This window comes from Ostrea edulis, chromosome 1 (genome assembly GCF_947568905.1).
Source record: "Ostrea edulis chromosome 1, xbOstEdul1.1, whole genome shotgun sequence".
Taxonomy (NCBI): domain Eukaryota; kingdom Metazoa; phylum Mollusca; class Bivalvia; order Ostreida; family Ostreidae; genus Ostrea; species Ostrea edulis.
Window position 1 is genome coordinate 101,985,138 of NC_079164.1, and position 27,075 is coordinate 102,012,212.

Here is a 27,075-nt window from a genome sequence, read left to right on the forward strand (position 1 = left end):
AATCATGAAATTTACAATTTTGGTAAAGTCCCTGACTACCTGCTCTTTCTAAATATCCATTTAGTTTCAATTTAGTATCAATAACGCTAAAGAAGATGTTATTTAAGTGTTATACACATAAACACTATATAGTAAGTTTGGCCCCACCCTGGGGTCAGAACTCCTACCCCGGGAATCATGAAATTTACAATTTTGGTAAAGGCCGGACTACCTGCTCTTTCTAAATATCCATTTAGTTTCAATTTAGTATCAAAAGCACTAAAGAAAATGTTATTTAAGTGTTTTACACATAAACACTATATAACAAGTTTGGCCCCAAGCTGGGGTCATAACCCCTACCCCGGGGATCATGAAATTTACAATTTTGGTAGAGGCCGTCCTGTTCTACATCACTATGCATTTAGTTTTTCTTACATGTGTGTGGTTCTTGAGAAGAAGATTTCAGAAAATTGGTCATTTTTGAGCAGTTTTTGCCCCGCCCCTAAGGCCCCAGGGGTGAAGGAATCCTGAAATTTACAATTTATGTTCCCTTTGTTCCAAATATGTTTCATACCAAATTTTAAAAGAATTGGAATTATAGTTATCAAGAAGTTAAAAATTTCTATTGTTCACACATTTAATAACTGACCATTTTGGCCCCACCCTGATACCAAAACCCCTACCCCTGGGATCGTGAAATTTACAATTTTGGTAAAGGACTACCTGTTCTTTCTAAATATCTATTTACTTTCAATTTAGCATCAATAGCACTAAAGAAGATGTTATTTAAGTGTTTTACACATAAACACTAAATAACAAGTTTGTCTCCGCCCTGGGGTCAGAACTCCTACCCCGGGGATCATGAAATTTACAATTTAGGTAGAGGCCTTCCTGCTCTATATCACTATGCATTTAGTTTTTCTTACATGTGTGTGGTTCTTGAAAAGAAGATTTTTGAGAATTGGTCAATTTTGGGCAGTTTTTGCCCCACCCCTAGGGCCCCAGGGGTGTTGAAGTGCTGAAATTTACAGTTTAAGTCCCTCTTGTCCCAATGATGCTTCATACCAAATTTGAAAAGAATTGGACTTGTAGTTATCAAGGAGAAGTTAAAAATGTTCAATTGTTAACGCACGACAACAGACGAAAACCAATTGCAATAGGTCACCTAAAAATTCCTCCGCTACATCTCCCGTGTTACAGTGTGTTACAATGTGTACATAACCTTTCATTCAATGGTATACCTGCTCACCTTCCCAGCTCAACTGGTAGATGCATGTTGATTTGAAGTACAGAATCTTACAAGTATTATCACAAGCTTAGGTGGCAATATACTTAAGCTGTTTTCACATTCAAAGTTCAATTTAAAAAGCTTATACATAACACTGTTAAATGAATTATCAATTTCAGCATGCCACTACCGTATTTATTCTTCTCTGCATGATTTTATGAATTTATTGATATTTGCTTTATATGATGGGATATGTATAAGAGATTGAATGGCATTTGTCATCACATTGTACATATATGCAATTTTCCATACAATAAGAAATCTAAACAGCATACAGAGGCTACCATTCACACCGGAGTCAAATCTTCAATCACGGTGAAAAAGACTTTGACTCTATTGGATCTTGTGTAAAAATACAAGACCCAATGAAGTTCTGAAATCCTTTATAAATCACAGGATCCACCCTCTAGGCAAAGTTACCCTTCTGATTAAACATAAGCTGATCACTTTAAGGTTTATTACAGTCTTACTAATAAACATAAGCAAAGACTGGTGAATGTTAAATTTGAAATAAAAGAATAAAATCAGTGGTGATGTATCAGAGAAATTAAATTTGATTGGAATGATACAGAAACTGGTTATCTACCCAAACTATGCAGCAGAATTCAAATGCTCAGACTTTTCAGACCTTGTTAAAAGTAAAACGCAGCCAAATCCACATTCTTGGACTTTTCAGACCTCATTAAAAGTAAAACACAGCAGAATTCAAATTCTCAGACTTTTCAGAGCTCAATAAAGCCCCAGGAACCCTTCCTGAGGAACAAAACATTGAAATAGATCCAGATGTTGAGGGAGTTATCCATGACAGACCGTATCCCTGAAACCTAGAATCATTAAGGAACTCACACAGAATGCCTGCATCACTGAAACCTAGGACCATCAATAAACTCAGAAAGATGGAACAGACATTGAAACCTAGGATTATCAAGAAACTGAAGGAAATGACACAGAACGCCTATATCATTACAGTGGAAACTCTGTATGGGTTAATCAGTTCAGTGGTGGTATCAGTGAGAAACAACAAGATCTGTATCTGTTTCGACCCCTCCAACTTAACAATGCTGTGAAAAGAGCTCACCATCCTATAAAAACAGTCGAGGACATTGTTTTAAACATAATCTATGCTCCAGTGTTCTCTAAGCTTGATGCTAAATCAGGCTTTCTCCAGAAAAAGCTGATGAGAAATCTTCAATACCCCCCCCCCCCCCCCCCCCCCCAGAAAGGTACAGGTGGCTACACCTTCCATTTTGCATTAAATCTGCACCGGAGTTCTTCCTGTGGATCATGGATCAGATAAAAGGTGCTGCAGCAGTCATGGATGACATAGATGAGATAGAAGTTGCTGCAGAAGTAATGGATGACATGGAGAGAAGTAGAGCTGTCACGGTTCAAAAAATTTTCAGGTCGGGTCGGTTCTAAATTTTTTACATCGGTTTCGGGTATTTCGGTTCAGGTCTATATAACTATTTAAAAAATTTAATATACAGTTAAAATCAAAAACCTTTATTGTATTTTGTCACAATAATTACTCGGGGACGTGGACTGAGGTTTAGACTCAACATCCATGGTACTAGAAACAGCATTCTCACTTCTACTCGTTTCCATCCATGCTTTCAATGTTTTGTCATTGACGATGTTGATCCTGTGGCATATTTTCAATGCGTCTGTCATATCTTACATATACTGTCATTATTTACAGTTTTGTCCACAATGCCATTATTTAACAATTGATCAATATATACTGCCACCTTTGAGGATTTTGACGACATAATTTCGTTTAAACGGATTTCTAATAATGATTCTACTTTAAAAACCAAACCAAAACCAAAATACGGAAAAATGGAACCGAACCCGACCCGAACAACAAGACCCGCGGTTTTCGGTTATTTCGGGTACCCGTTGAAGCCCTAGAGAGAAGTAGAACAAATACTCAGAAAAGTCATAGAGGTGGAAGTCAGGAACAACAGAGTCACAAACCTCTGAAACCAGTAATCCTGTCATTTCTTACAGTGAAGTCATGAACCATTGAAACCAGTAATCCTGTCATTTCTTACTGTGAAGTCACGAACCACTGAAACCAGTAATCCTGTCATTTCTTACTGTGAAGTCACAAACCTCTGAAACCAGTAATCCTGTCATTTCTTACAGTGAAGTCATCAACCACTGAAACCAGTAATCCTGTCATTTCTTACAGTGAAGTCACGAACCACTGAAACCAGTAATCCTGTCATTTCTTACAGTGAAGTCATCAACCACTGAAACCAGTAAACCTGTCATTTCTTACTGTGAAGTCATGAACCAATGAAACCAGTAATCCTGTCATTTCTTACAGTGAAGTCACGAACCACTGAAACCAATAATCCTGTCATTTCTTACAGTGAAGTCATGAACCAATGAAACCAGTAATCCTGTCATTTCTTACAGTGAAGTCATGAACCAATGAAACCAGTAATCCTGTCATTTCTTACAGTGAAGTCATCAACCAATGAAACCAGTAATCCTGTCATTTCTTACAGTGAAGTCATCAACCAATGAAACCAGTAATCCTGTCATTTCTTACAGTGAAGTCACGAACAACTGAAACCAACAATCCTGTCATTTCTTACAGTGATCCTGTCATTTCTTACAGTGAAGTCATCAACCACTGAAACCAGTAATCGTGTCATTTCTTACTGTGAAGTCATGAACCACTGAAACCAGTAATCCTGTCATTTCTTACTGTGAAGTCACGAACCACTGAAACCAGTAAACCTGTCATTTCTTACTGTGAAGTCACGAACCACTGAAACCAGTAAACCTGTCATTTCTTACTGTGAAGTCATGAACCAATGAAACCAGTAATCCTGTCATTTCTTACTGTGAAGTCACAAACCTCTGAAACCAATAATCCTGTCATTTCTTACAGTGAAGTCACGAACCACTGAAACCAATAATCCTGTCATTTCTTACAGTGAAGTCATGAACCACTGAAACCAGTAAACCTGTCATTTCTTACAGTGAAGTAACGAACCACTGAAACCAGTAATCTTGTCATTTCTTACAGTGAAGTCATGAATCACTGAAACCAGTAATCCTGTCATTTCTTACAGTGAAGTCACGAACCACTGAAACCAGTAATCCTGTCATTTCTTACTGTGAAGTAACGAACCACTGAAACCAGTAAACCTGTCATTTCTTACTTTGAAGTCATGAACCAATGAAACCAGTAAACCTGTCATTTCTTACTGTGAAGTCACGAACCACTGAAACCAGTAAACCTTTCATTTCTTACTGTGAAGTCATGAACCAATGAAACCAGTAATCCTGTCATTTCTTACAGTGAAGACACAAACCTCTGAAACCAATAACCCTGTCATTTCTTACAGTGAAGTCATGAACCAATGAAACCAGTAATCCTGTCATTTCTTATAGTGAATTCACAAACCTCTGAAACCAGTAATCCTGTCATTTCTTACAGTGAAGTCACGAATCACTGAAACCAGTAATCTTGTCATTTCTTACAGTGAAGTCATGAACCACTGAAACCAGTAATCCTGTCATTTCTTACAGTGAAGACACAAACCTCTGAAACCAGTAATCCTGTCATTTCTTATAGTGAAGTCATGAACCACTGAAACCAGTAATCCTGCCATTTCTTACAGTGAAGTCACAAACCACTGAAACAAATAATCCTGTCATTTCTTACAGTGAATTTGGATGTGACTCATTAGATTCTACAGGAAAGAAGTATAGTAAAGCAACTTTTAGTAGTGACAACTTTTTTGGTGAGATACAATGATGAACTGGTTTGTGATGACTAATTTTTGTGACTGAGGTTATCTTAAACAAATACATTAAATCACAACTTTATTTCGTTAGAATCCACCATTAGAAGATGTCTCACACTACTGTTAGAGCTACTCAGAACAGGGACTAGAACCTTCAAACGCCTCCAGATCTACATGAATAGAATGGATCCAGATCAGCTCTCTCCACATGTAGAGGATACCTCCATATCAGCTATTTCCACATGGAGAGAATACCTCCAGATCAGTTATCTCCACATGGAGAGGATATCTCCACACCAGCTATCTCCACATGGAGAGGATATATCTACATCAGATATCTCCACATGGAGAGAATACCTGCACACCAGCTATCTCCACATGGAGAGAATACCTCCACACCAGCTATCTCCACATGGAGAGAATACTCCACACCAGCTATCTCCACTGGAGAGAATATCTCCACACCAGCTATCTCCACATGGAGAGAATACCTCCAGATCAGCTATCTCCACATGGAGAGAATACCTTCAGATCAGTTATCTCCACATGGAGAGGATATCTCCACACCAGCTATTTCCACATGGAGAGAATACCTCCACATCAGCTATCTCCACATGGAGAGGATACCTCCAGATCAGCTATCGTCACTTGGGGAGGATGGCTCAGACCAAAGGAAAGTATTTTGAAGGATTGATATGGAGATTCAAAAGGGAAATGACATTACACCTTTCAAATGACACATGTACATTCAAAGTGATATATAATTCCCATCCAATCAATGAGAAACTCTCTTATGCTACAAACTGACAAGCAAAGCATCACATTTCTGTGATGACTTACACTGTCTAATTTTACTATACTAAAAATTTTGTTATAAGTGGGGTGTATTTTTCAATGTCACAAGGTTTTACAGCAATTTGTTTCTCCATTTTCAGTGTTTAAAATTGGTTTAAAACTTGGTATAGACCACTGGTCTATGCGAAAATAAGGCGACATAGACCTCATCGAATTGGCATAGACCGCAACATTGAAAAAAAAAACCCACAAATTTAAAACATTTTCATTTACTTCTAATGTACTTCGAAAGCATGTTTCTTTCCATTTCAATATCCTCCTTTCCTCATAGTGTTTATCAGACGTCGACTGACCGTGCAGTCCTTTGGGATAACTTCATTGCTTTAAATCTAGAAAATCGGCATAGACAATTTGGTCTATCTCAATTACAATTGGCATAGACCAGTGTCATTTGACATAGACAAGGTCTATCGGTCTATAGTTGATTTCGAACACTGCATTTTGTAACACAGATACCATTTGTAAATTATCATACTTGCATTTCAAATATTCAATTTTTTTTCCAGATTCCTGAGTGTTAAGGAACAAAATTAAATGTAGGACTACATACTTACTTCAATAGTCAGTTCACAATCACTCTACATCATTTTCTGCTGGACATCCTGCAAAAAATTAATACACATGAATTTTTTTCTCATATGTACAAGGTTATATTGTTAAACATTAGTACAATTCTGCTGTAAGGAGTATGCTCTGGCGATGTTGTGAAGAGTATGTTAGCTAGAACCCCATATGAAATTTACTGACCCCACACAGTATATCTCTACATTACTGGCACACTGCATAATGAATATATCTTCCCCACTGCTTTAAGTTACATTACACCAGAGTATCAATAACTACTTTAGCTATAGTTTTATTTTTTTTATCCTATTTTAAACTACTGTGACTTCACACACAAGTTATGCAAGAAACTGAGTAGCTTACATGTTTCTGCTTTCAATGTATTGTCTACAATCAGTTTTTTCTAAAATCCTTTTAAAATGTACATGTATGTAGAACTCTAAGGTTTCAAATGTTTAAGTACTTTAACTGAACTGAACTGATTGCCATTGTGAAACCAAAACATGACAAGGGAAGTAACTCATCTACAAACCATATATGTGTGGGTATATATATATATATATATATATATATATATATATATACACACATATACATATATATATATATAGAGAGAGAGAGAGAGAGAGACAGACAGACAGAGACAGAGACATAGAGAGAAATTATTACAATGATCGGTAAAAGTATAGGTAAAAAATAAAAAAAGAAGTTTTACAAAAAGACGTTTAGTAAAGCTTTAGCACTTTCATTTCAAATCTTCAGAAGCTTTACATTGAGTAACATAGAGACATTATGTCACAAACAGCTGTTAAGTTGTTAATTTAAAAATTAAAGTACTGGCCAATAATTTTAACCATAGCAATTTGTAAGGAGACCAAGACACATCCAGAACCTCAACTTCAGAAGAATTTGATGAAAAACAAAAATGTTATGGTACTTCAAAAATCAAACTTTTAAAACTTACTAAGTTCAACAACCTGCAATTTCTCAAAAATTGAAGAAAATCGAAATTCTTGTCACAAGCACATCGTCAATACCCACATAAACACTCTGTAAAATAAGAGGGTCCTCACTTGAAAAGTGTGGGTGGAATTACACAAATTATGTACCCTCCATATAATATCAATTTTCAAATAAAGTGGCAAAACTCCTCGAAGGGAGGTTGAAAAGGATCAAATTGCAACATGATTTAGAGTGACCCACAAAGAAGTTACATAGCAAGTTTCAGCTTACCTATATGCAAGTACACAACTGCATACACATTATTTGCAAAGAGAGATAGAGAGAAATTCAAAGAAAATATCTGTTCCTCAAACACAGCTTTGCGTTACATAGTTCCAATTTATAATTCAATTAACATCATAATGTCCATTGTATAAAATCTAATTTAAGTCCTTTTTGAATTTCAAATCATCAACATCATGTTGAATATCTTTTTAATGTACATCACATGTAGTAGACGGATTTAGGATATTCATAGTTATCAGTAACATTTACCATATAAACCAGTCGAAAACAACGAAACAAGTAGATAACACAATTTGTAAAACAAATGTAAAGGCAGTCCAAGTACACATGGTGAGTTAGCATCACAAAACACTTTAAAAAATAATTTTTTAAATTCTTTTTTGTTTTGGAAATTGACAGGAAGCTGTTTTATTCACGAAAAATGGGTTATTTCATTGGTAAAACCCGGGAGCTTTTAGGGACTTCACTTGGGCCCCCACCAGGGCTTTGCCCCAATCTGATTAAAATCAGATCCTATGATCCGCTCACATACCGGTAGATCGGTACATTAGGAGATCTTGGTGTAGTGATCTATGTGAGCGGATCATAGGATCTGATTTTAATCAGATTGGCTTTGCCCAGAACCCACAGGGACCAAGGCAGCACCCAGACACTCTGCCATATTTCATGTACACATTTCATTTTCTTTCTAGCTACATGCCTGGATTGATATGTGACAGAGAAATGAATATAGAAACAGAAAGATTGATGGACAGACAGAAGAACTTTGTGTTCCCATCTTAATAGGCTGGACGTATTAAAATACATTTTCATTTTCCGTCACCCCAAGGGGCGGAGAATTACATATTATAATTTTATGATAAAAAAATATAATGGATCAATTCAGGATAACAAAAGGAAAAACCTATTAGTCTGGATCTGGTTTTAATCTTTTCCAAAAGCTCATTCTAGATTCAAATGCCGCGGTGGTCTAGAGGTAGAGCGTTCGTCCTGCATGCAGAAGATCGGGATTCGAATCCCAGACAGACCTAAGTCTTTAAAATAGGTAGTGACAGTTCCATCGCCAAATACTTGGCATCAGGTGTGAATGTCACAGGTCCTCAGAGATAACCTTAAAAACGGATGTTATGTGTCACAGTAGGTGTGGCACGCTAAAGAACCCTCACTGCTCAAAGGCCGTAAGTCCCAAGTATAGGCCTAAATCTAAATTTGAAGCCCTAATCACCAGTCTTAGTGATGTCTCCATACGAGTGAAAATTCTCGAAAGGGACGTTAAACAAGATACAATCAACCAATCATTCTAGATTGTCACCTAAGGCTGAGTAAATGTAACTGATTGTTTTTGAATGCCTTTAGTATGTGGAGATATCGTAGAGGTAAACTTTTAATAGACCCCTTACAGCTCTCAGGCTGAGGATGTACATGAACTAGCATGATGCACGTATTGTTATTTTGAGCTCTGTAAGATATTTCCTTATTTCTGTAATGATATATGTCCAGTCTTTCGGGTTAACTCCCTACTTCATCTACATCTATTTACAATATACATTTAATTCTGGCAACAATAAAACATGTCACTGATGAATGATACATGTATTTGAATCATAGAAATGGAAACCCAAAGAAATACATGCAGATATAGTACTAAATGTATGTCATTAAAACAGGTAGTAACTGTTCCATCGACCAAACGGTCGGCATTACATGTGAAAGTCATGGGTAGTAACTGTTCCATCACCAGACGATCAGCATTAAATGTGAAAGTCATGGGTCTTTACTTCAGATACAACCTTCACAAATGAAGTGTCTTGTTGCAGTTGGTGTTAAATGTTAAAGAATCAGACCGGCTCCCAGAAACAATAAGCATAAAGCAGGAATGTACAATTTCTGAATTTACTTTCCTATAGCTAAATAATAGACTACTAGCAAATAATGAGAAACATGTGTATATTACGATGACAAGGATAAATGATATAAAAGTTTTTGTTTATTTCCCTATAAGAAAATTTGCAATTATCAATGTTGAGCAAGAATGTGAAATGTTCTTGTATGACAGCTTTTATTTATCGCACATGTGCTTCCGTCGAGTAGCACGCATTTCAGCCCTACTGCCTTGAAAGACTTCAAAGCCAAAAAATCATATCAAAATCAATGCATAAATTGGGAAATGCTGTTTAGACCACTTTGAAGGTTAATTTCAACATTGTAGTCTACTACTAGATGATAAATCATAGGTTCGAAATGAAAATATGAAAAATTCATATATATATGTTCGACAGAAAATATTAAACTAAAGAAACTTTTTCCAGAAAATTGTTCTCCCCTATTGATCTTTCCTTTTGTTATACCTTGAATTTAAAAATTACCTGAAGTATTTGAAATTATAGACTAAACCAGTACATATTCAGGCATTTTTGGGGGGTCTGTAGAGGGTTGAGATTTGACCTCATTCTCAATGCTGAAAAGCAGTTCCCCCCCAAAAAAATTTGCAGAGGATGCATGTTTGATTTTTGTTAAAAATTCATCATTCAGGATACTTCAGGTATTTACCTATGTTCGTAGCTTTATTGTAACTCTGCATCAGTATTCTATAAATCTGTCAATCTGACATAAAATGGGTGCAGTAACAATTTTCCCATTGGTACAATTAGTTGCCTTTGGTAGCAATGTTAAACAATGTTAATGTTGGTTGTCTTAAAAAATGTGTACAACATATCTGTAAAGCATTAGCAAAACATCTGCCACAGACTGCCAATGGTTACCAAAGGCCCCTGGTAAAGTAATGGTTACCAGTGGTATCAAAATCTGTATTTCAGTCATTTTTTGCACAGCAAACTCCACAACTCTAACTGTTGCAACACTGAAACAAAATCAGACAAATCTCATGAACATTATGCCATCTGGCAATATTCTTTTGCCAAGGACGCGTCAATTTGTACTATGTGTACCTGATGAGTGAACACAGTAGAAAAGGAACAAGAGACTGGGTCTGAATTCAACATGGTCAGGACTGTGACAAAAATCTTTTAATGGAAACTTCAAGGGTTTATCTTTAATTGATGATGAAAATGTTCAAACTGTTGGATAATTAAGTTCTGATTTACATTATAGAGACCGATGCTAATTTTACTTAGACTATGCCTGGGTCATGGCTTTACTGGAACATTTCCAATATTCTTTACCATGAAATCAGGAAATTTAAGTTTGCTTAAATTGGTAGATAAAATCATAGTTTTGCTTACCCAAAAATTCTAAGAATTTATAAGTGTTTTCCCGATTTTGACCAAATATCTGTTTCTCGGTTTCAGGAGAAGTCGTATCCAGGAGAACCTGTACCCAGGAGAACTCGTACCCAGAAATCTGGGTACTCAGAAATTTGGGTACGAGTTCTCCTGGAGAAAAACTTTGTCATTTTAACAAATAGAAATGTGGGTACGAGCTCTCCTATAGAAAAACTTGTCAATTGTATTATAAAAATCTGGGTACGAGTTCTCCCGGAGAAAAAACATAGTCATTTTATCTGATAAATCTGGGTACAAGTTCTCCTGGAGAAAAAAAATTGTAATGAAAATCTGGGTACGAGTTCTCCCAGAGAAAAAAAAACTTAATCATTTTATTAAATGGATTCTCCTGGAGAAAAACAATGTCTTTTCTGTCATATAAATTTTGGTAAGAGTTCTCCTGGAGAAAAGGTTTGTCATTATATAGAAATCGAAATTTTGATATGAGTTTACCTCATTAATTGTACCATTTTAGGTATTGGAATCTGGGTATGATTTCTCTTTGAAAAAATCGAGGATTTCATACATTATTTATAATTTACTATGAACATGCCTTTCCATTGAATAAAAAAAGGTAAATCCAATGATCATACTTGTTTGTTGTTTTTTTTATTTGAATTGCTGTTTAGCTTGAGACGATAATTAGTATAATCATTGCAATTAAACACTAATTTTAAACCTGCGACATTGTATTTTTATTGTGTACCTCTGTTCTCCGACACGTGGAGAACTCATACCCAGATTTTTTATAGAAATGACAAAGTTTTTCTCCAGGAGAACTCGTACCCGGGTGCGAGTTCTGGAGAACTTGTCTCGTACCTTGGTACGACTTCTCCAGGAGAACTTGTACCCAAATTTCTGGGTACGAGTTCTTATCGGTACCAGGGTTCCAAATTACTGCTTGCCCACTCGCATTGGCGACTATACTTTGCTTGTGGGCACCCAAAATTTCCGTTCTCATCGCCCACTTGGCGACCGTAATTGTCTGATCAACATTTTTCTTTCCGACCGATCTGAGTTCTAATATAAACGAAGTTCAATTTCCAGTTGAGAGTTTACCACTTTGCAAGACATTCCTGTTGTATCAAACCTTCCAAAACGTAAACCAGAAGAAGTTGAACAATGCAAGGGTTACTTCAAATGAAAAGAAAGCATCTGTTTTTACCAAAGTGGAAAGAAGGGGAGAATATAGGTCAATGACGGTGAAAAGGGGATGGCATGTGCTGTGGGTACAAAACATGACACAAAAGGTCCAGTCTTTATGACAGCTTGCCCGAGTTATAAACCTGACAGCATTGTAAATCTGAGAACTTTCAAAATCGCATAAAAAGTCTGAAGAAGCATGTGTTGAAGTCAGACGCTGCGAAGATCATATGTCCATGAACTCTAATATTTTTGCTAGGTTAACAAAATGAGAGTGGAAATGAAAGAGAGAGGTAGAGGGATAGAGAAAGAGGGGTGTTTGAAACAGAATTTGAATATTGATATTTTAATTTTTTGAAAATAAATTGCAATGTGAGTGACCTGATGTTTCTTATTCTAAAAACACATGTTCTTCAATTTTATATGTGTGGGCTACTAAAAGTTCATGTGGGCTAAAATGATTTCTTATTTAGGGGCCCACTTGGCCCCTAAGGTATTTAGTCGAAGTTGGAACCCTGGGTACGGGTTCTCCTGGGTACAAGTTCTCCAGAAGTCTGTTTTCCCTGGCCCTTAAAATCAAAGTTTCAAACAAAAAATCCCGATTTTGTGCTGTCTTACTTTTCAACATTTAAAAATGATGGGAACATTTCCTCTACAGTGAGATCTTTTTGCTAAAACACGATTATCATTCTATTGCGAGAAAGTAAACATTACCATAAAATGGTGTTATGATGTTTAGATCGAAAATAATGGCAAATTTTGTGCAATGCTGAAAAAGCGTGACACACTCAACATGATATAAATTGTCTCTATATAATTGACAACACAGTTAAGAAATTTCATATCAACATTGCTGTGTAAGAGGGATGGAGGTTGAAATCCAATGCACATCGTGAGTGTTTTTGTTTTGATTAACAGGTTGGGAACACTTCCCCTATAGTGAGATATTCTCGTTAAAACGCGATTATCCCTCTCTAGCGAGAATAAATATACCCCGTACAACCGAGAAAAACACCCGCAGAGTACATCTTTTCGTGATTCACGTGAAAAGAAGAAAAAGTGCTAAAATGTCTAATACTTCTGCAAATATATGAATCAAAACAAAAACACTCACGATGTGTATTGGATTTCAGACTGCTTCCCTCTTACGTAGCAACTTTGATATGCAAATTCATGACTATGTTGTCAATTTCATAGAAACAATTCGCATCATGTTGAGTGCGTGTCGCACTTATTCAGCGTTGCACGGGATTTGTCATTATTTTCAATAAAGACGCCAAAACACCTGTTTATGGTAATGTTTATTTCTCGCTAAAGAGGGATAATCGCGTTTTAGCGAGAATATCTCGCTATAGGGGAAGTGTTCCCAACCTGATTAATATATTTGCAGAAGTATCAGACATTTTAGCACTTTTTTTTCTTTTCATGTGAAGCACAAAGAGATGTACTCCATGGGTGTTTTTCCTCGGTTGTATGGGATATATTTGCTCTCGCTAGAGAGGGATAATCGCGTTTTTGCGAGTATATATCAATGTAGGAGAAGCATTCCCAATCACTCATACATTTATACATACAAATATATATAGGCCCATGTCAAATCAAGCAACAATGAATTGCAATATCAACTAAGACTTGGTCATCAGATGATGATTTAGCTAGCTTGCCCTAACAGTAGCACCGTCAACATAGTAGTGTAGTTACTCTTATTCAGGCCATTCTATGAACCTAATAAGTTTCTAAAGTCTGGTTTACGGGCCTGTCCTTTGAAATTCAGTCCAAGCCCGCAAACTTTTGTCATTACAGTACAACAAAATCTCTAAACTAATAAATACCTAAACGATTTTTCATCCCACGAAGTAGTTAGTTTGTCAAAATTCGGTCTCCGTCTTTCTCCCCCGACGATGTTTTCTGGAAGCCCCTTAGACCATTTATAACAATAAGTATATCTCATTGAGTATTGAAGATATTAGAATATGTAAGTGTTTAGATTGTCCCAGGCAAAATATTTTTAACGAAAATTGGGATTTCAAAGATACCGTTAGCCTACTAAAGGACGAAGCATCTTTTTTTTTCAATATTGCTTATGCCTCGTATAAATCCGTGACGGTTCAGGACGTTTCGGCACCAGGACGATTCAGCGTTGGATATGAAGGACGTTTCTAATCTATTTAAAATCAAATCTTCTCTTACCATACCTTCTTCTGTGTAAAGGTCACAAAAGATCTTATTTTAATTAGATTGGGACACCTGTTTATCAAGACCTTTCTATACTTCAGGCACGTAAAATTAGGGATGAGATCGTGCGAGGCAGGGATCTAACACCCCTTATTATTTTTACATGCAAAATTAATAATTTTGTTTTTGCTTGCTAGGAATTTAAAACAATCGTGAAATTATTATTATTATATTTTTGGGGGTTTATTTGTTTGTTTTTTGTTTTTTTTTTGGGGGGGGGGGGTTTGTTCTTTGTTGTTGTTGGGTTTTTTTTGTTGTTGTTTTTTTTAGGGATTTGGGGTGGGGCTGTTTGTGTGGTTTTGGGGTGTTTTTTTTTCCAACTATTTTATTCAGTTGCGAAGTAAACTTGTCCTTTGGCTAAGACACACACACACCTTTTTTTTTTTAATGATGCGAGCTACGTTCTATCCCTTTGATACATGCATGATAAGGATTAAGTAATTATGAGGTTATCATATTTTTTAATATCTGAGTACAAGCAAAACTTATAATAAAATTATACATAAAACATTATAACCAAGTTTTACATCAATTTGTTAATTATAGTTTTCATCGAGTTGGGGAGGGAGGGAGGGAGGGGGAGGGGGCACCTATACATAATTCAATTCGATTTATTGATTTTCGCCGAACATGTTTGCATACAATCATGTTAAAAATATGAGATATATGGTGAAACGATAATATACAATTCATAAGCCATGCTTATATTCTTCTTTCAGTATCAAAGTCCTTGCCCCCCCCCCCCCCCCCCCCCCCCCCCCCCCCCCCCACACACACACACACACTTTCTTTTTTATCAGTCGCAAAATGTACTTCTCAACAATATAATAACTTACCTTCCTAAACTATATAGTTCAATAATTTAACAATATTTTATTCCCTACTGGGTGGAATAGTTAACCTTCTCCCTAGCCAATATTTTATTCTATACTGAGTGGAATAGTTAACCTTCTTCCTAGCCTTACTAACTAGTTCCAGTTACAATCTGAAACTATCCCTAGCAATAGTTGTTTGCGATAGGGGGTCATTTTGTTGAGGTTTGGTTTAATCATCATTTTAGCCATGCGTCATTCTAATATTGCCTTTGTAAAATCTTTCAACACCCCACTGCCCGGGTTTAGGGAATGGATGGATATAGATAGACATTTTTCACAATGACCGGTGGAAATATAGGTAAAAAGGAAACAAAAACTTCTGAAGATTGGAAATGAAAGCACTAAGCATTTATGCTTCACTTTTACTTTATTTTTTACCAAGGACACTAAAATTATCAACGACATGAACAATCAGAGTGTCACATTTTCAGGACGACCTAGCTGTCCCTTTTTCAGGACAAATATAAAATATTTACATAAACTTGTACAGTAAAGAGGTGAAGATAACGAACAGTGATCAATCTCACAACTCCTATAAAGGTGAAGATAACGAACAGTGATCAATCTCACAACTCCTATTATGAATTTTAAAAAAGTGAAGAATCGGGCAAACACGGACCCCTGGTATACCACAGGCACCTGAAGTATGGATATTACTAACACCCCCCCCCCCTTCATAATTTTATTTTTGGTGGCAATGATTTCTCTGAAATGTATGAATTCCCAGTCTATCTCATCCCTCTTTCGATTCATGTTACAATCGTTTCACGCTTTTTGTAAGCTTTGGAGATTGGCCTTCTACCGGTATAATAAAACACATTTTATTATACCGGTAGAAGGCCAATCTCTATAAGCTTACAAAAAGCGTGAAACGATTACACGAGTCAAAAGAGAGACGAGATAGACTGGGAATTCACACATTTCAGAGAAATTATTGCCACCAACAAAAATTATGAAAAAGGGGGAAGTAAAGTAAAACAATATTATAAAATGTTGTCACAAACACAGAGGGTACCAAGGGACGGTGCCTGAGCCAAGTCGATCAGACTGGCAGTCTTGTACCCTAAGTGTTTGAGACAGCTTATTTATAATATACACAAAAATAAATACATGATACCACAATATGTACACATGCATACCATATACAGATGTTATATATTCACGACAGCTTACTTGAGCATTGTATACAGTTAAGGCTTATAGTACTCATTGAAAGTGCGATGTACAACAAGGATGTTACATGGGTAGGAAAATAAAACAATATTATAAAATGTTGTCACGAATACAGGGGGTACCAAAGGACGGTGCCTTTGCCAAGTCGATCAGATTGGCAGCCTTGCGATGTGCCCGTCTGTTTACTCCAACTCCTGTTCATGTTTTGTTTTTTTAACAGCATTGTTCGATTGGAACTTCGTAAGACTCCTACAGATTTCCTTCTTATCTGACTAACTTTACCTTTCTGTGTCCAAATATCATTCAAAACACTGTGTCTTCCCCAGCTAAGCGATGGGTCTCTTTAAAATTACTTTGGGTAACCATATATACATACTTCTCTGCTCAGTACAACAGAAAAGTTATTTATGACATGAGCACCTGTAGCTCACTAAACCATGAATAGAAGGGGCGTTTGATTAGGTTTATCATAATACACCCTCGCTAGCCAAGGGGTTTCCGCCCGCTTCATCACTCCCCATGAAGTTTATAGGGAGCAGAGAGGACCGAAAACCCTTGACTTGTGGAGATGAATATATGAAAGAGTCGATGCTTCTTTGGAGAATTTTTAAGTGAGGTAAATAACTCCGCTTAGAAAAAAATAATACACTTCTCCGGCTATCGGTGAGGATGTCTTCTCTGTATGAGAGAGAGAGAGAGAGAGAGAGAGAGAGAGAGAGAGAGAGAGAGAGAGAATTATACATCGGTACGTAAAATCTGTTTTGAAAATAAAATAATTACACTATAAAGAGCCAACCTTTTCCGTAACCGAGTGTAATATTAGTAGGAGGGGAAAAAAATAGCCTATTCAAATTCACTTTTTGCCGGCTATGAACCTGGCTCAATGAAAACGCCGATCTAATCAAACACTGGTTATAGGGTTCTGCACTGTACAAGATTTACTAACAAAGGTTTATCATTGTAAACTAAAGTTTACAGTTGTGAAAACGTTTTACTTAATATTTCGTTGCGAGTTCTATAGAGTCATCTACTATAAATAAAAGACATGTACATGTGTAACATCGTTTTTCATGCATGAGGGGATGGAGGGTACGAAAACAACCCCAAACAAACAAGACAACAGAAAACAAACACGCCTCTTTCCAACCCTTTTATTCTCACAAGCCTGTCACTTTTTGATTTTTATGATATCGGAACTCACTTTGGGATCTGAACTCCTAACCTACAGGTAGCTCGACTCTGAACTCTTAATATACATGTAGCTCCACTCAGAAATCTTAATATACATGTAGCTCAGCTCTGAACCCATATGTAGCTCCACTCTGAACCCTTAACCTACAGGTAGTTCCACTCTGAATTCTTAATATACATGTAGCTCCACTTTGAACTCGTAACCTACATGTATCTTCACTCTGAACTCATAACCTAAATGTAGCTGAACTCTTTAACTCATAACCTACATGTAGTTCCACTCAGAACTCTTAACATACATGTAGCTCCACTCTGAACTCTTAACCTACATGTAGCTCTACTCTGAACTCTTAACCTCATGTAGCCCCACTCTGAACCTACATGCAGCTCCACTCTGAACCTACATGTAGCTCCACTCTGAACCTACATGTAGCTCTACTCTGAACTCTTAACCTACATGTAGCTCCACTCTGAAACCACATGTAGCTCCACTCTGAACCTATATGTAGCTGAACTCTGAACCTACACTTAGCTCCACTCTGAACTCTTAACCAACATGTAGCTCCACTCAGAACTCTAAACATACATGTAGCTCCACTCTGAACATATATGTAGCTCCACTCTGAACCTACATGTAGCTCCACTCTTAACATACATGTAGCTCCACTCTGAACATACATGTAGCTCCAATCTGAACATATATATAGCTCTGCTTTAAACTCTTAAACCTACATGTAGCTCTACTATGGCACCTGAACTCTTAACCTACATGTATCTCCATTCTGGTACCTGACCTCAACCAACATGTAGCTCCACTCTGAACTCTTAATATACATGTAGCTCCACTCTGGGTTCTGAACTCTTAACAAACATGTATCTCCACTTGGGACTTGAACTCTTAATCTACTTGTAGCTCCACTCTAAACTCTTAACCTACATGTAGCTCCATTCAGATCTCTTAAACTAAATGTAGCTCCACTCAGAACTCTTAACCTACATGTAGCTCCACTCTGAACTCTTATCTACATCTAGCTCCACTCAGAACTCTTAACCCAGATGTAGCTCCACTCAGAACTCTTAAACTAAATGTATCTCCACTCTGAACTCTTAACCTACATGTAGTCCCACTCTAAACCTACATGTATCTCCACTCTGAACTCTTAACCTACATGTATCTCCACTCTGAACTCTTAACCTACATGTAGCTCCACTCAGAACTCTAAACATACATGTAGCTCCACTCAGAACTCTTAACCTACATGTAGCTCCACTCTGAACTCTTATCTACATCTAGCTCCACTCAGAACTCTTAACCCAGATGTAGCTCCACTCAGAACTCTTAAACTAAATGTATCTCCACTCTGAACTCTTAACCTACATGTAGTCCCACTCTAAACCTACATGTATCTCCACTCTGAACTCTTAACCTACATGTATCTCCACTCTGAACTCTTAACCTACATGTAGCTCCACTCAGAACTCTAAACATACATGTAGCTCCACTCTGAACTCTAAACATACATGTAGCTCCACTCTGAACTCTTAAACTAAATGTATCTCCACTCTGAACCTACATGTAGCTCCACTCTGGGACCTGAAATCTTTACATATAGGTAGCTCCACTCTGAACTCTTAACCTACATGTAGCTACACCATGGGACCTATATATTAATCAGAAAGTCTGCACCATTCCTTGGGTCACTTCAGGGCAGGGACTTTGAAATTCATAATAATAATAATGATTGGTTTTATATAGCGCTTTTTCCAGCGTATGCTGCTCAAAGCGCTTTACAATGCATTATTACCCCGGCAGACCTTATATCAATCTAGAAATTTCTCAGCCTCCTAGGAAGCATACAGTGAAAACTGCCATTATAAGTGCTAGAGCACTAACATTCTAACAATATCTTTCACTGTCTATAGCCAGGTACCCCTTTTACACTTGGGTGGAGTGAGGAAATTCATGTTAAGTGCCTTTTCCAAGGACATGTTGGCCCTGCCGCGGCCAGGATTCGAACCCACGACTTTTCGGTCGAGAGTCTGATGGCCTAACCACTCGGCCACCGACGCCAAAATCATAATGTTTGTTACCCTACCCACAAAGATCATGTATACCAAAACTGGTGGTGCAGTAGTCCCAGGTTAAAAGTTCATAAGTCTTCTTCTGATAAACACAGACAAAAACAGAACACCAGATTATAACTCAAATCTTCACCAAATACAAATTTTTTAAAAGTTGATCATGTGACATGTCATTTGAAAGTAATATTATTTGTCAGTAAATTGTAATGCATGGATGGGGCAGTGTTATTGAGCACAAAAAAAAGATGTACATATTTATCGGTAAAATTTAATATCAGTTTCTAAAAACTCAATGAAAACAATTTTGTAGTGCAGAGAAAGTGATCAATTCTGGCTACAAATATCAATTTAAGATGTACATTGTATAATACAATTATCAAAAGGATTACACTTGTCAAATTCTAAAGTAAGGTTGCCATCAGATGAGGCCAAAAATAAAAATTGCTGTATGTGTTTCACAAACTTTATTTTAACAGTACACAATGAAACATTTTGATTACAATCTCCAATTTTCAACATATTGAACATGAGCGTTTCATTTTTATTTTACTGTTAATGCAACATTCAAACTTTGACATAAATTAACTACAAAGAATTCCAAGTATCAACCAACAAAATGTTTCTTGAAGAATGCTAAAAATATTCTAAGGTAAGAGTGGTAAGGGCATAAATTAGGGTCGGTTGGCAGAAACACAACAATTTTTATTTTAGGCCTATGACAGACTTTGTAATTTATTCATTATTTCTCTAAATAGTGCTTTGCTTTAAAAAAAAACAAAACACACAGATGTATCTTATACATCTAACAAAGATGTCCAAGTAGAAATACTTATACAAACGAAAAAATATAACACATGAACTATAGATGTCTCATTGTCATAAAAGTTAAAAACTGGCATTCGTCTGGTAAATGGAATATAACAGCATCATCATCACAATACCACTAAACACATCACTTAACACACCACTAAACACATCACTTAAATAGAAGTTATTCTCAGAATATCTGACAAATAATAAACCAGCATTAAACGCTCCAAAAAGTAGTTTTGTTTTGGGTTACACTCAAAATATTAAAGTTGTAAGAACAACTTTTTCAAACTGCTATTTTGGATTATCTCACTGCTTGATCATGGATTGCAAAGAATCTGATACCGAGTTGTCGAAAACTGTCGGTCCTGTCAGCAAGGCCGGTAAAATTTTCGCTGGACCGATAATTTTCTAGAAATTGTCGGTCCAAATGACCGTTTGAAAATATTTTGGGTGTGATCCGATTATTTTAGAGCTCGGGTTCAAGATGCGCAAGTGAAGGTCACTCAAACAACATGGCTGCACGGCCGATCAAATTTATTTCGGTTCTCTACCCAGGAAGAAAAGACTGGTCGTGGTAGCTCAGTTGTGAATGTTCGCTTTGTAACTGGAAGGTCGTGAGTTTGAGTTATGCTTGTGCCATGGCCACGTCAAACCCAAGATGTAAATATATCCTCATCAAATGTTCGGCATTTAGCAGTGAGATGAGAGTTACAGGTCTTTCGGATATGACCTCCAATGTTGTGGCAGGTTTTAAGTTACACGTTAAAGAGAACCCTCACTATTACGGCCTTGAGTCAAAGTACAAAGCATAGGTCTAAATTTGTGGTGTTTCACCTACAGCTGGTCACGTCTCATTATGAGGGGAAAATTTCTGATGCGATATAAAACAAACAAACAAAAGAAAAAATGCTGAACCTGGACCACTTAGAAAATTACGAAGGTTTCCGTGTTGTTCTTGAGTTCCAAGATGGTTGGAAAATTGACCGTATTTGGCTGGATATTATGAGTGGGAGATGCATTGCTGTTAAAACAATAAAAAGGCATTTTGGTGCAGTTCTTTTTTCTTCGTTCTTTTTATGCAATACAAGATACTTGTATCTGGTCTGACAAAACTTTGTCCAGTCTGACAGAACCTTTAACTCTTTCAGACCAAATGTCTGACAGTGATTTAAAAATTTTGACGACTTTGTGATAAAATGTTTTGAAGTCTGAAATCATAAAGTCTGGCTGACAGGGAATCTTTGCCACATGATAGTTTCTTTGGTCCTATATGACATTTACAGTACAGTCATTTTCTTATCAGAATTTGATATTCTGCGTCTCCACAATGATTGGTTCTCGAAACTGAAAATGTCTGGATAATCCGGTGATAGTGATGGTAATATAGAGTACAATGAACAGTAGCCCGAGTATAAACAGCAGTGTGTACCTCAGTCCCAGCTCCTCGTAAATTTCCTTGAAGAAACTCACCATCACAGACAGGGTCTCTTTCCTTCCTTTGTCTCTTAACCTTTCTAACTGCTCAAAATATTGAATGGCATCTATAGATGCACCTCGTCTCACTGCCATTTGTCTCGGTAGTAGTCCAGCTTTATTCCTGAAATAATAAAACAAGCAAGAAGATTAAGGAAGCTCTGAGGTAGGTCTCAAAGTATAATATGACAATCATCGAACAGTTAATATGACAATCATCAAACAGTTAATATGACAATCATCGAACAGTTAATATGACAATCAACGAATAGATAGTATGACAATCATCGAACAGTACATCAGTGTACTTTGCAGGCATTCATTGAACATTTTCCCAACCTATCAATTTCTCAGCTTTGGAAGAAAAAGAGAAAATAACAAATAGAAAGTAAGACTGCAAATCCAGTTCAAAGTTGACCCCTACAAATTTCTGATCACTTGAACTTAATAAACTTAACGGCAAGTTGGTTGATCTTTCACTTAAAAAAAAAATGGGTAAAAGGACACAACAGTGTTCGAAATTAACCATAGACCGAGTCTATGTTAAATGACACCGGTCTATGCCAGTTGTAATTGGGAAACTCCAATAGACCAAATTGTCTATGCCAATTTTCTAGGTTTAAAGCAATAGAGTTATCCTAAAAGTCGACGTCTGATAAACGTTATGAGGAAAGGAGGACATTGTTTAAAGAAATTTAAAGAAAATATGCTTTTTAAGTACATAGAAGAAATTAAATAACAGTGTTTCCCCAATGTTACAGTCTATGCGAATTCGATGAGGTCTATGTCATCTTGTTTTGGCATAGACCCGTGGTCTATATCAAGTTTTAAACCAATTTCGAACACTGACACAAATGTTTTGAAGGCAAGATCAATTCTTATTAACGTTTGGGTATGTTATAGGGGTGTGTATTGCTCAAGATTTTCCGATACGATACAATACAATATTTTCCAATGCGATATTCGATATATTGGATATACAAGGTAGTTAAGCATTTTCTGAAGTAAACTACCAAAATTTAAAAAAAATGAAGTGGTTTAATATCTTTTATTTCATAACAAAACAAACAATGACAATTAAAGTCTGAGAAAACTCCAATGTCACAATGTAAAAGCGGGGATTAAAGTCTGAGAAATCTCCGATGTGTCACAATGTAAAAACGGGGATTAAAGTCTGAGGAAACTCCAATGTCACAATGAAAAGTGGAGGTTACAGTCTGAGGAATCGTGTTCCTGTTAGAAGCTGTTTTTAAATTATGAACTTCGATCCCGACTATTAAAAGGGTTATTTTTAACCCCGACATTATATCGTATCGTCGAAACACTGTATCGTATATCGCTGGACAGGCGTATACCAGTACATTTCGATATATTGATTCACCCCTAGTATGTTAACACGTGTATTTTGGGTTAACTTGTCCAAACGCTAACAGTACTAGAAACACACACACACACACAAAAAGAGGCCCATGGACCACATTCCTCAACTGAGTCACCTTGGCTCATATTTTAAGATTTTTCCTATATATTTGCATGTAAAACTTTGATCCCCTATTGTGGCCCCAACCTACTCCCATAGGGGAAGGGGTGCATGGTTTTTACAAAATTAAATCTGCATTATGTCAGGAATAGTGTTGAAAAATCGGGAAAATTTCATAATTGATCATAATCGGAAGAACTGTATTTATCAATGATCGATATAATCGGTATTTACATGTAGTTAATAAATATTTATTATTTTGGGGGTTATTTCTATTTAGTTTTATTGATATGTGCAGCATATACACACTAATTGGTGTCACTGAATTCCCTTTTCAATGTGGAGTCCACTCTGACTCTCCCCTGCACATGTCTTGATATAAAAGCGGGATTAACAGTAAGATGAATCTCAGATTAGATACTAATTAGTGTACAGGCGACAATCGATTATAAAAAATAGAATCGATAATCGGAATCGAAGAGCAAAAAACGATCGACAATCGATTGTCGGTGACAATCATTTCATCACTAGTAAGGAAACTTTCATGTAAATTTTTCTGTCCAAGTGATTCTTCAGGTGAAGATTTTCCCTATATATTTGTATGTAAAATTTTTATCCCCTACTGTGGCCCCATCTTACCCCCCCCCCCCCCCTTGAGGGTGGGGGTGGACATGATTTTTACAAACTTGAATCTGCACTATATCATCAGGAAGCTTTTGTGCACATGCAAACTTCTTTGCATGGTCCAATGATTCTTAAGAAGATTTTTAAAGATTTTTTTTATTATTTATTAGTATGTAAAACTTTGATCCCCTAAATTGTGACCCCATCCTACTCACGGGGGCCATGAATCTGCACTGTCAGGAAGCTTTCATGTAAATTTCCACTTTCTTGGCCCAGTAGTTCTTGAAAAGAAGATTTTTTGGCCCAGTGGAAAATGTAAAAAAAAAAAAAAAAAACAACAAAAAAAAAACAAAAAAAAACAACAACAAAAAATCAGACAGACGGACAGACCACCAGCTTTCAGCTCAGGTGAGCTAAAAAAAAACAAAAAACACTGGAGCGAGTTATAGTTATCCACTTCGATACACAGTGAAAGGATATCTTAGGTTGTACCTTGCAAATACATCACCGCCATAATTAACGAGTAGTTCGATAACCTCACAATGACCGCTCCAATGCAGAGGAGAATTTCCGTTTCTGTCCAATATTGTAGCATCCGCTCCATTTTCTAACAGTATCCTACTTAATTCCGAATTTCCTCTGCACACAGCAAAGAATAAAACAGTTCTTCCCATTTTGTCCTGTTTATTTAAATCATGTCCTCCCTTTTCAATCAACATGCACAATTCCTGTATATTCTGGTTCTGCACTGCTTCTGTAACCGTATTTGCTGATTCCATTGCACCAAAATAATATTCTGACATTTTGCGCTGTCTGCAATCGGTGCATCTAAAAGTGCGCAATTATCTTTCATTTCGAAAAGATATTGAAAAATTCTTAAAAGAAAACATTTTCAAATTTTATATCACTATCATAATATAGTTAGAGCAAAGCACTAAAACTGACAGAATTTCTTCATATACATTATTATATGAATCTTTTAAAAACGAGTTTAAGACTTTTATTTGAACGACTTATCCATTCCTCATATCAATAATAAAATATAAATCAAATTTATATGCCTTGTAACATATCTTAACGAGTTTTAGAGTCATACATACTTTAAAATCAGTAATTTGTTATTCTACTCAGTCAGTTTCTTTAAATAAGGTGAAATATATACGACCTTCGCATATTTTTTCAATGGTGTATGTGTCGTGAAATATTTGATCACTGACTGACAGCTTTCAGCAACAACAGGGCAGGCATGTCCTTCTATCGCGAAAATTATGGCTGAGTAATGATGAATTTGAAAAACTTTTTCCAGGATTTTAACCCCAGGTAAATTTTTGAAGGCCTAGTGAATGCAAAAGAAATCTTTATCGAAGAGTATGAAGACAAAAAGTTAGATTCTCTGCATTATGTATATTTCATTAGAAAATTATTATTTCAACTTCAAGAACATCAGAAGTACCCACATTTATTTTACAGTAGTTTATAACCAGCTGTTGCAATTCTAAACTTTATTAATTTGAATAAAACATTTAAACTAAAATGATCTCCTTAAAAATATGTAAATTCACGACAAGGAACTATTGACCATATATCAAAATGAGATTATTAATGGTATGACATGTGTTTAATTATTAACAAGCACATGAAAAATAGAATATTGTAACAGTTAAATCTCTATTAATCAAGCAACATCCTATCACTTGCCATAGGTTATATAGTCATTATACAGTGTAAACAATATAATACATATGTTTTAGGACATGACCCAGTTTGAGAGCGAAGCAAAACACATTGGTATTGAGTATTTATTAACTTCTTGTTACACGACTTTTGATCTGCTTATTCATTGAACGCAGGTAATATAATTTTATTGATGTTAAAAGTGCACGTCATATTTAGCAAATTTAAAAACACAGGAGACATGGTATAATCAAGGAGTGATTATGATTAAGGAAATATGGTTTACATGCTTTTACAGATTTTGTGATGTGAACTTGGGTAGACAAGATTTGAAATGGTGAAATGCATGTCCTCACGTTTGCATTCGAATCGATGCCATTTTGATCAAAATTTTCAAATTTCATACTTAGTTCCATAGGTATGGTTTAATTTTTAATCTATAATAGTTTTCTATATTTTCCTTAGGGGCTGTGAGAGGGCTTTTTCCCCCTCTATTAAAGTCCTCTCACAAGGAGACTATGTGCATAATAAGGCTCAAAAATGGCCCATAAAATTATTAATTTTTTTGTTTACCTGACCTATAAGCTCAAATGAGGTTTTCTTATCATCCATAGTTCATCTGTACACTACACATTTTTGACGTCTTCTCCAGAACCACTTGGCCAATTTCAATTAAACTTGATACAGAGCATCCATGGGTAAAGGGGATTCCAAATTAATTGTTCAGATGAAGGTCTGTGCTTCCTCCCAAGGGTAAATTATCAAGAAAATTAAGGTTGAACCATTCAAAAATCTTACGAACAACAGGTTTATAGTTTTATATATGATATAGGAAATACTTTTTAAAAATCATCTTCTCAAAAACGGCATTCCCATGATTAGTTATCTCAACATGCAAGCATTCGCAAATAATGTAAACTGGGGATATATGGAGGAAATCTTAAAAATAATCTTCTGGTGAGACTGAAAAATGGCCATGGTTAGTCATATTGATATGCAAGCATCCTCAGGTATTGCAGATTCAAATCTGTTTGAGACATGGCCCTGGGAGTACAAGGGGCCTTGATAGGAGATCCAAAGTTTTGCCTGGTATGATATGTCATAGGAATAAATCTTTACTTAAAAAATCATCTTTTGATGAACAAGAGAGCTATGATAAAGTATGTAAGGATTCTCAGGTAGTGCAGATTTCAGTTTTTTCAAGTTATGGACCTGGAGGATATAGTGGGGCGACAGTAGGGGATCAAAATTTATACAAGCATCCCTTTGTAGTGCAGGTTCATATTTGCATAATCAAATCATATAACTCCTGTGATTAGGGTGGGGCTGA

General features: G+C 36.3%; 3 protein-coding genes across 6 annotated transcripts in view; 1 reads left to right on the forward strand and 2 right to left on the reverse strand.

The window, feature by feature from the left end:
• Positions 1-14,109, reverse strand: part of LOC125669292 (Krueppel homolog 1-like) — a 39,394-nt gene extending 25,285 nt beyond the window's left edge. Inside the window, exons 1-2 of the mRNA XM_048903787.2 lie at positions 13,958-14,109; positions 6,444-6,491 (exon numbers count right to left, since the gene is read on the reverse strand). The gene's annotated coding sequence lies outside the window, so the exon portion shown is untranslated. The remainder of the gene's footprint in view (positions 1-6,443; positions 6,492-13,957) is intronic.
• Positions 14,110-19,792: 5,683 nt separating this feature from the next.
• LOC125669284 (serine/threonine-protein phosphatase 6 regulatory ankyrin repeat subunit B-like) lies at positions 19,793-24,991 on the reverse strand. The gene is made up of 2 exons (XM_048903750.2): positions 24,564-24,991; positions 19,793-22,091 (listed from the first exon to the last, which is right to left on the reverse strand). The coding sequence occupies exons 1-2, from the start codon at positions 24,872-24,874 to the stop codon at positions 21,794-21,796; spliced, it is 609 nt and encodes a 202-aa protein (XP_048759707.1). The 5' UTR covers positions 24,875-24,991; the 3' UTR covers positions 19,793-21,793.
• Positions 24,992-25,232: 241 nt separating this feature from the next.
• The window catches only part of LOC125669249 (transmembrane protein 185A-like), a 30,997-nt gene continuing 29,154 nt past the window's right edge, over positions 25,233-27,075 (forward strand). For 2 of the 4 annotated variants that reach the window (XR_008796170.1, XM_048903700.2), the window contains exon 1: positions 25,233-25,391. Coding sequence is in view for 1 of the 4 variants with exons in the window: in XM_048903700.2 (XP_048759657.1) it covers positions 25,351-25,391 (41 nt within the window). In the remaining 3 variants the exon portion in view is untranslated. Of the gene's footprint in view, positions 25,392-25,822; positions 25,922-27,075 lie in introns of all 4 variants that reach the window. The other 2 variants (XM_056141522.1, XM_056141525.1) reach the window with 2 other exon arrangements.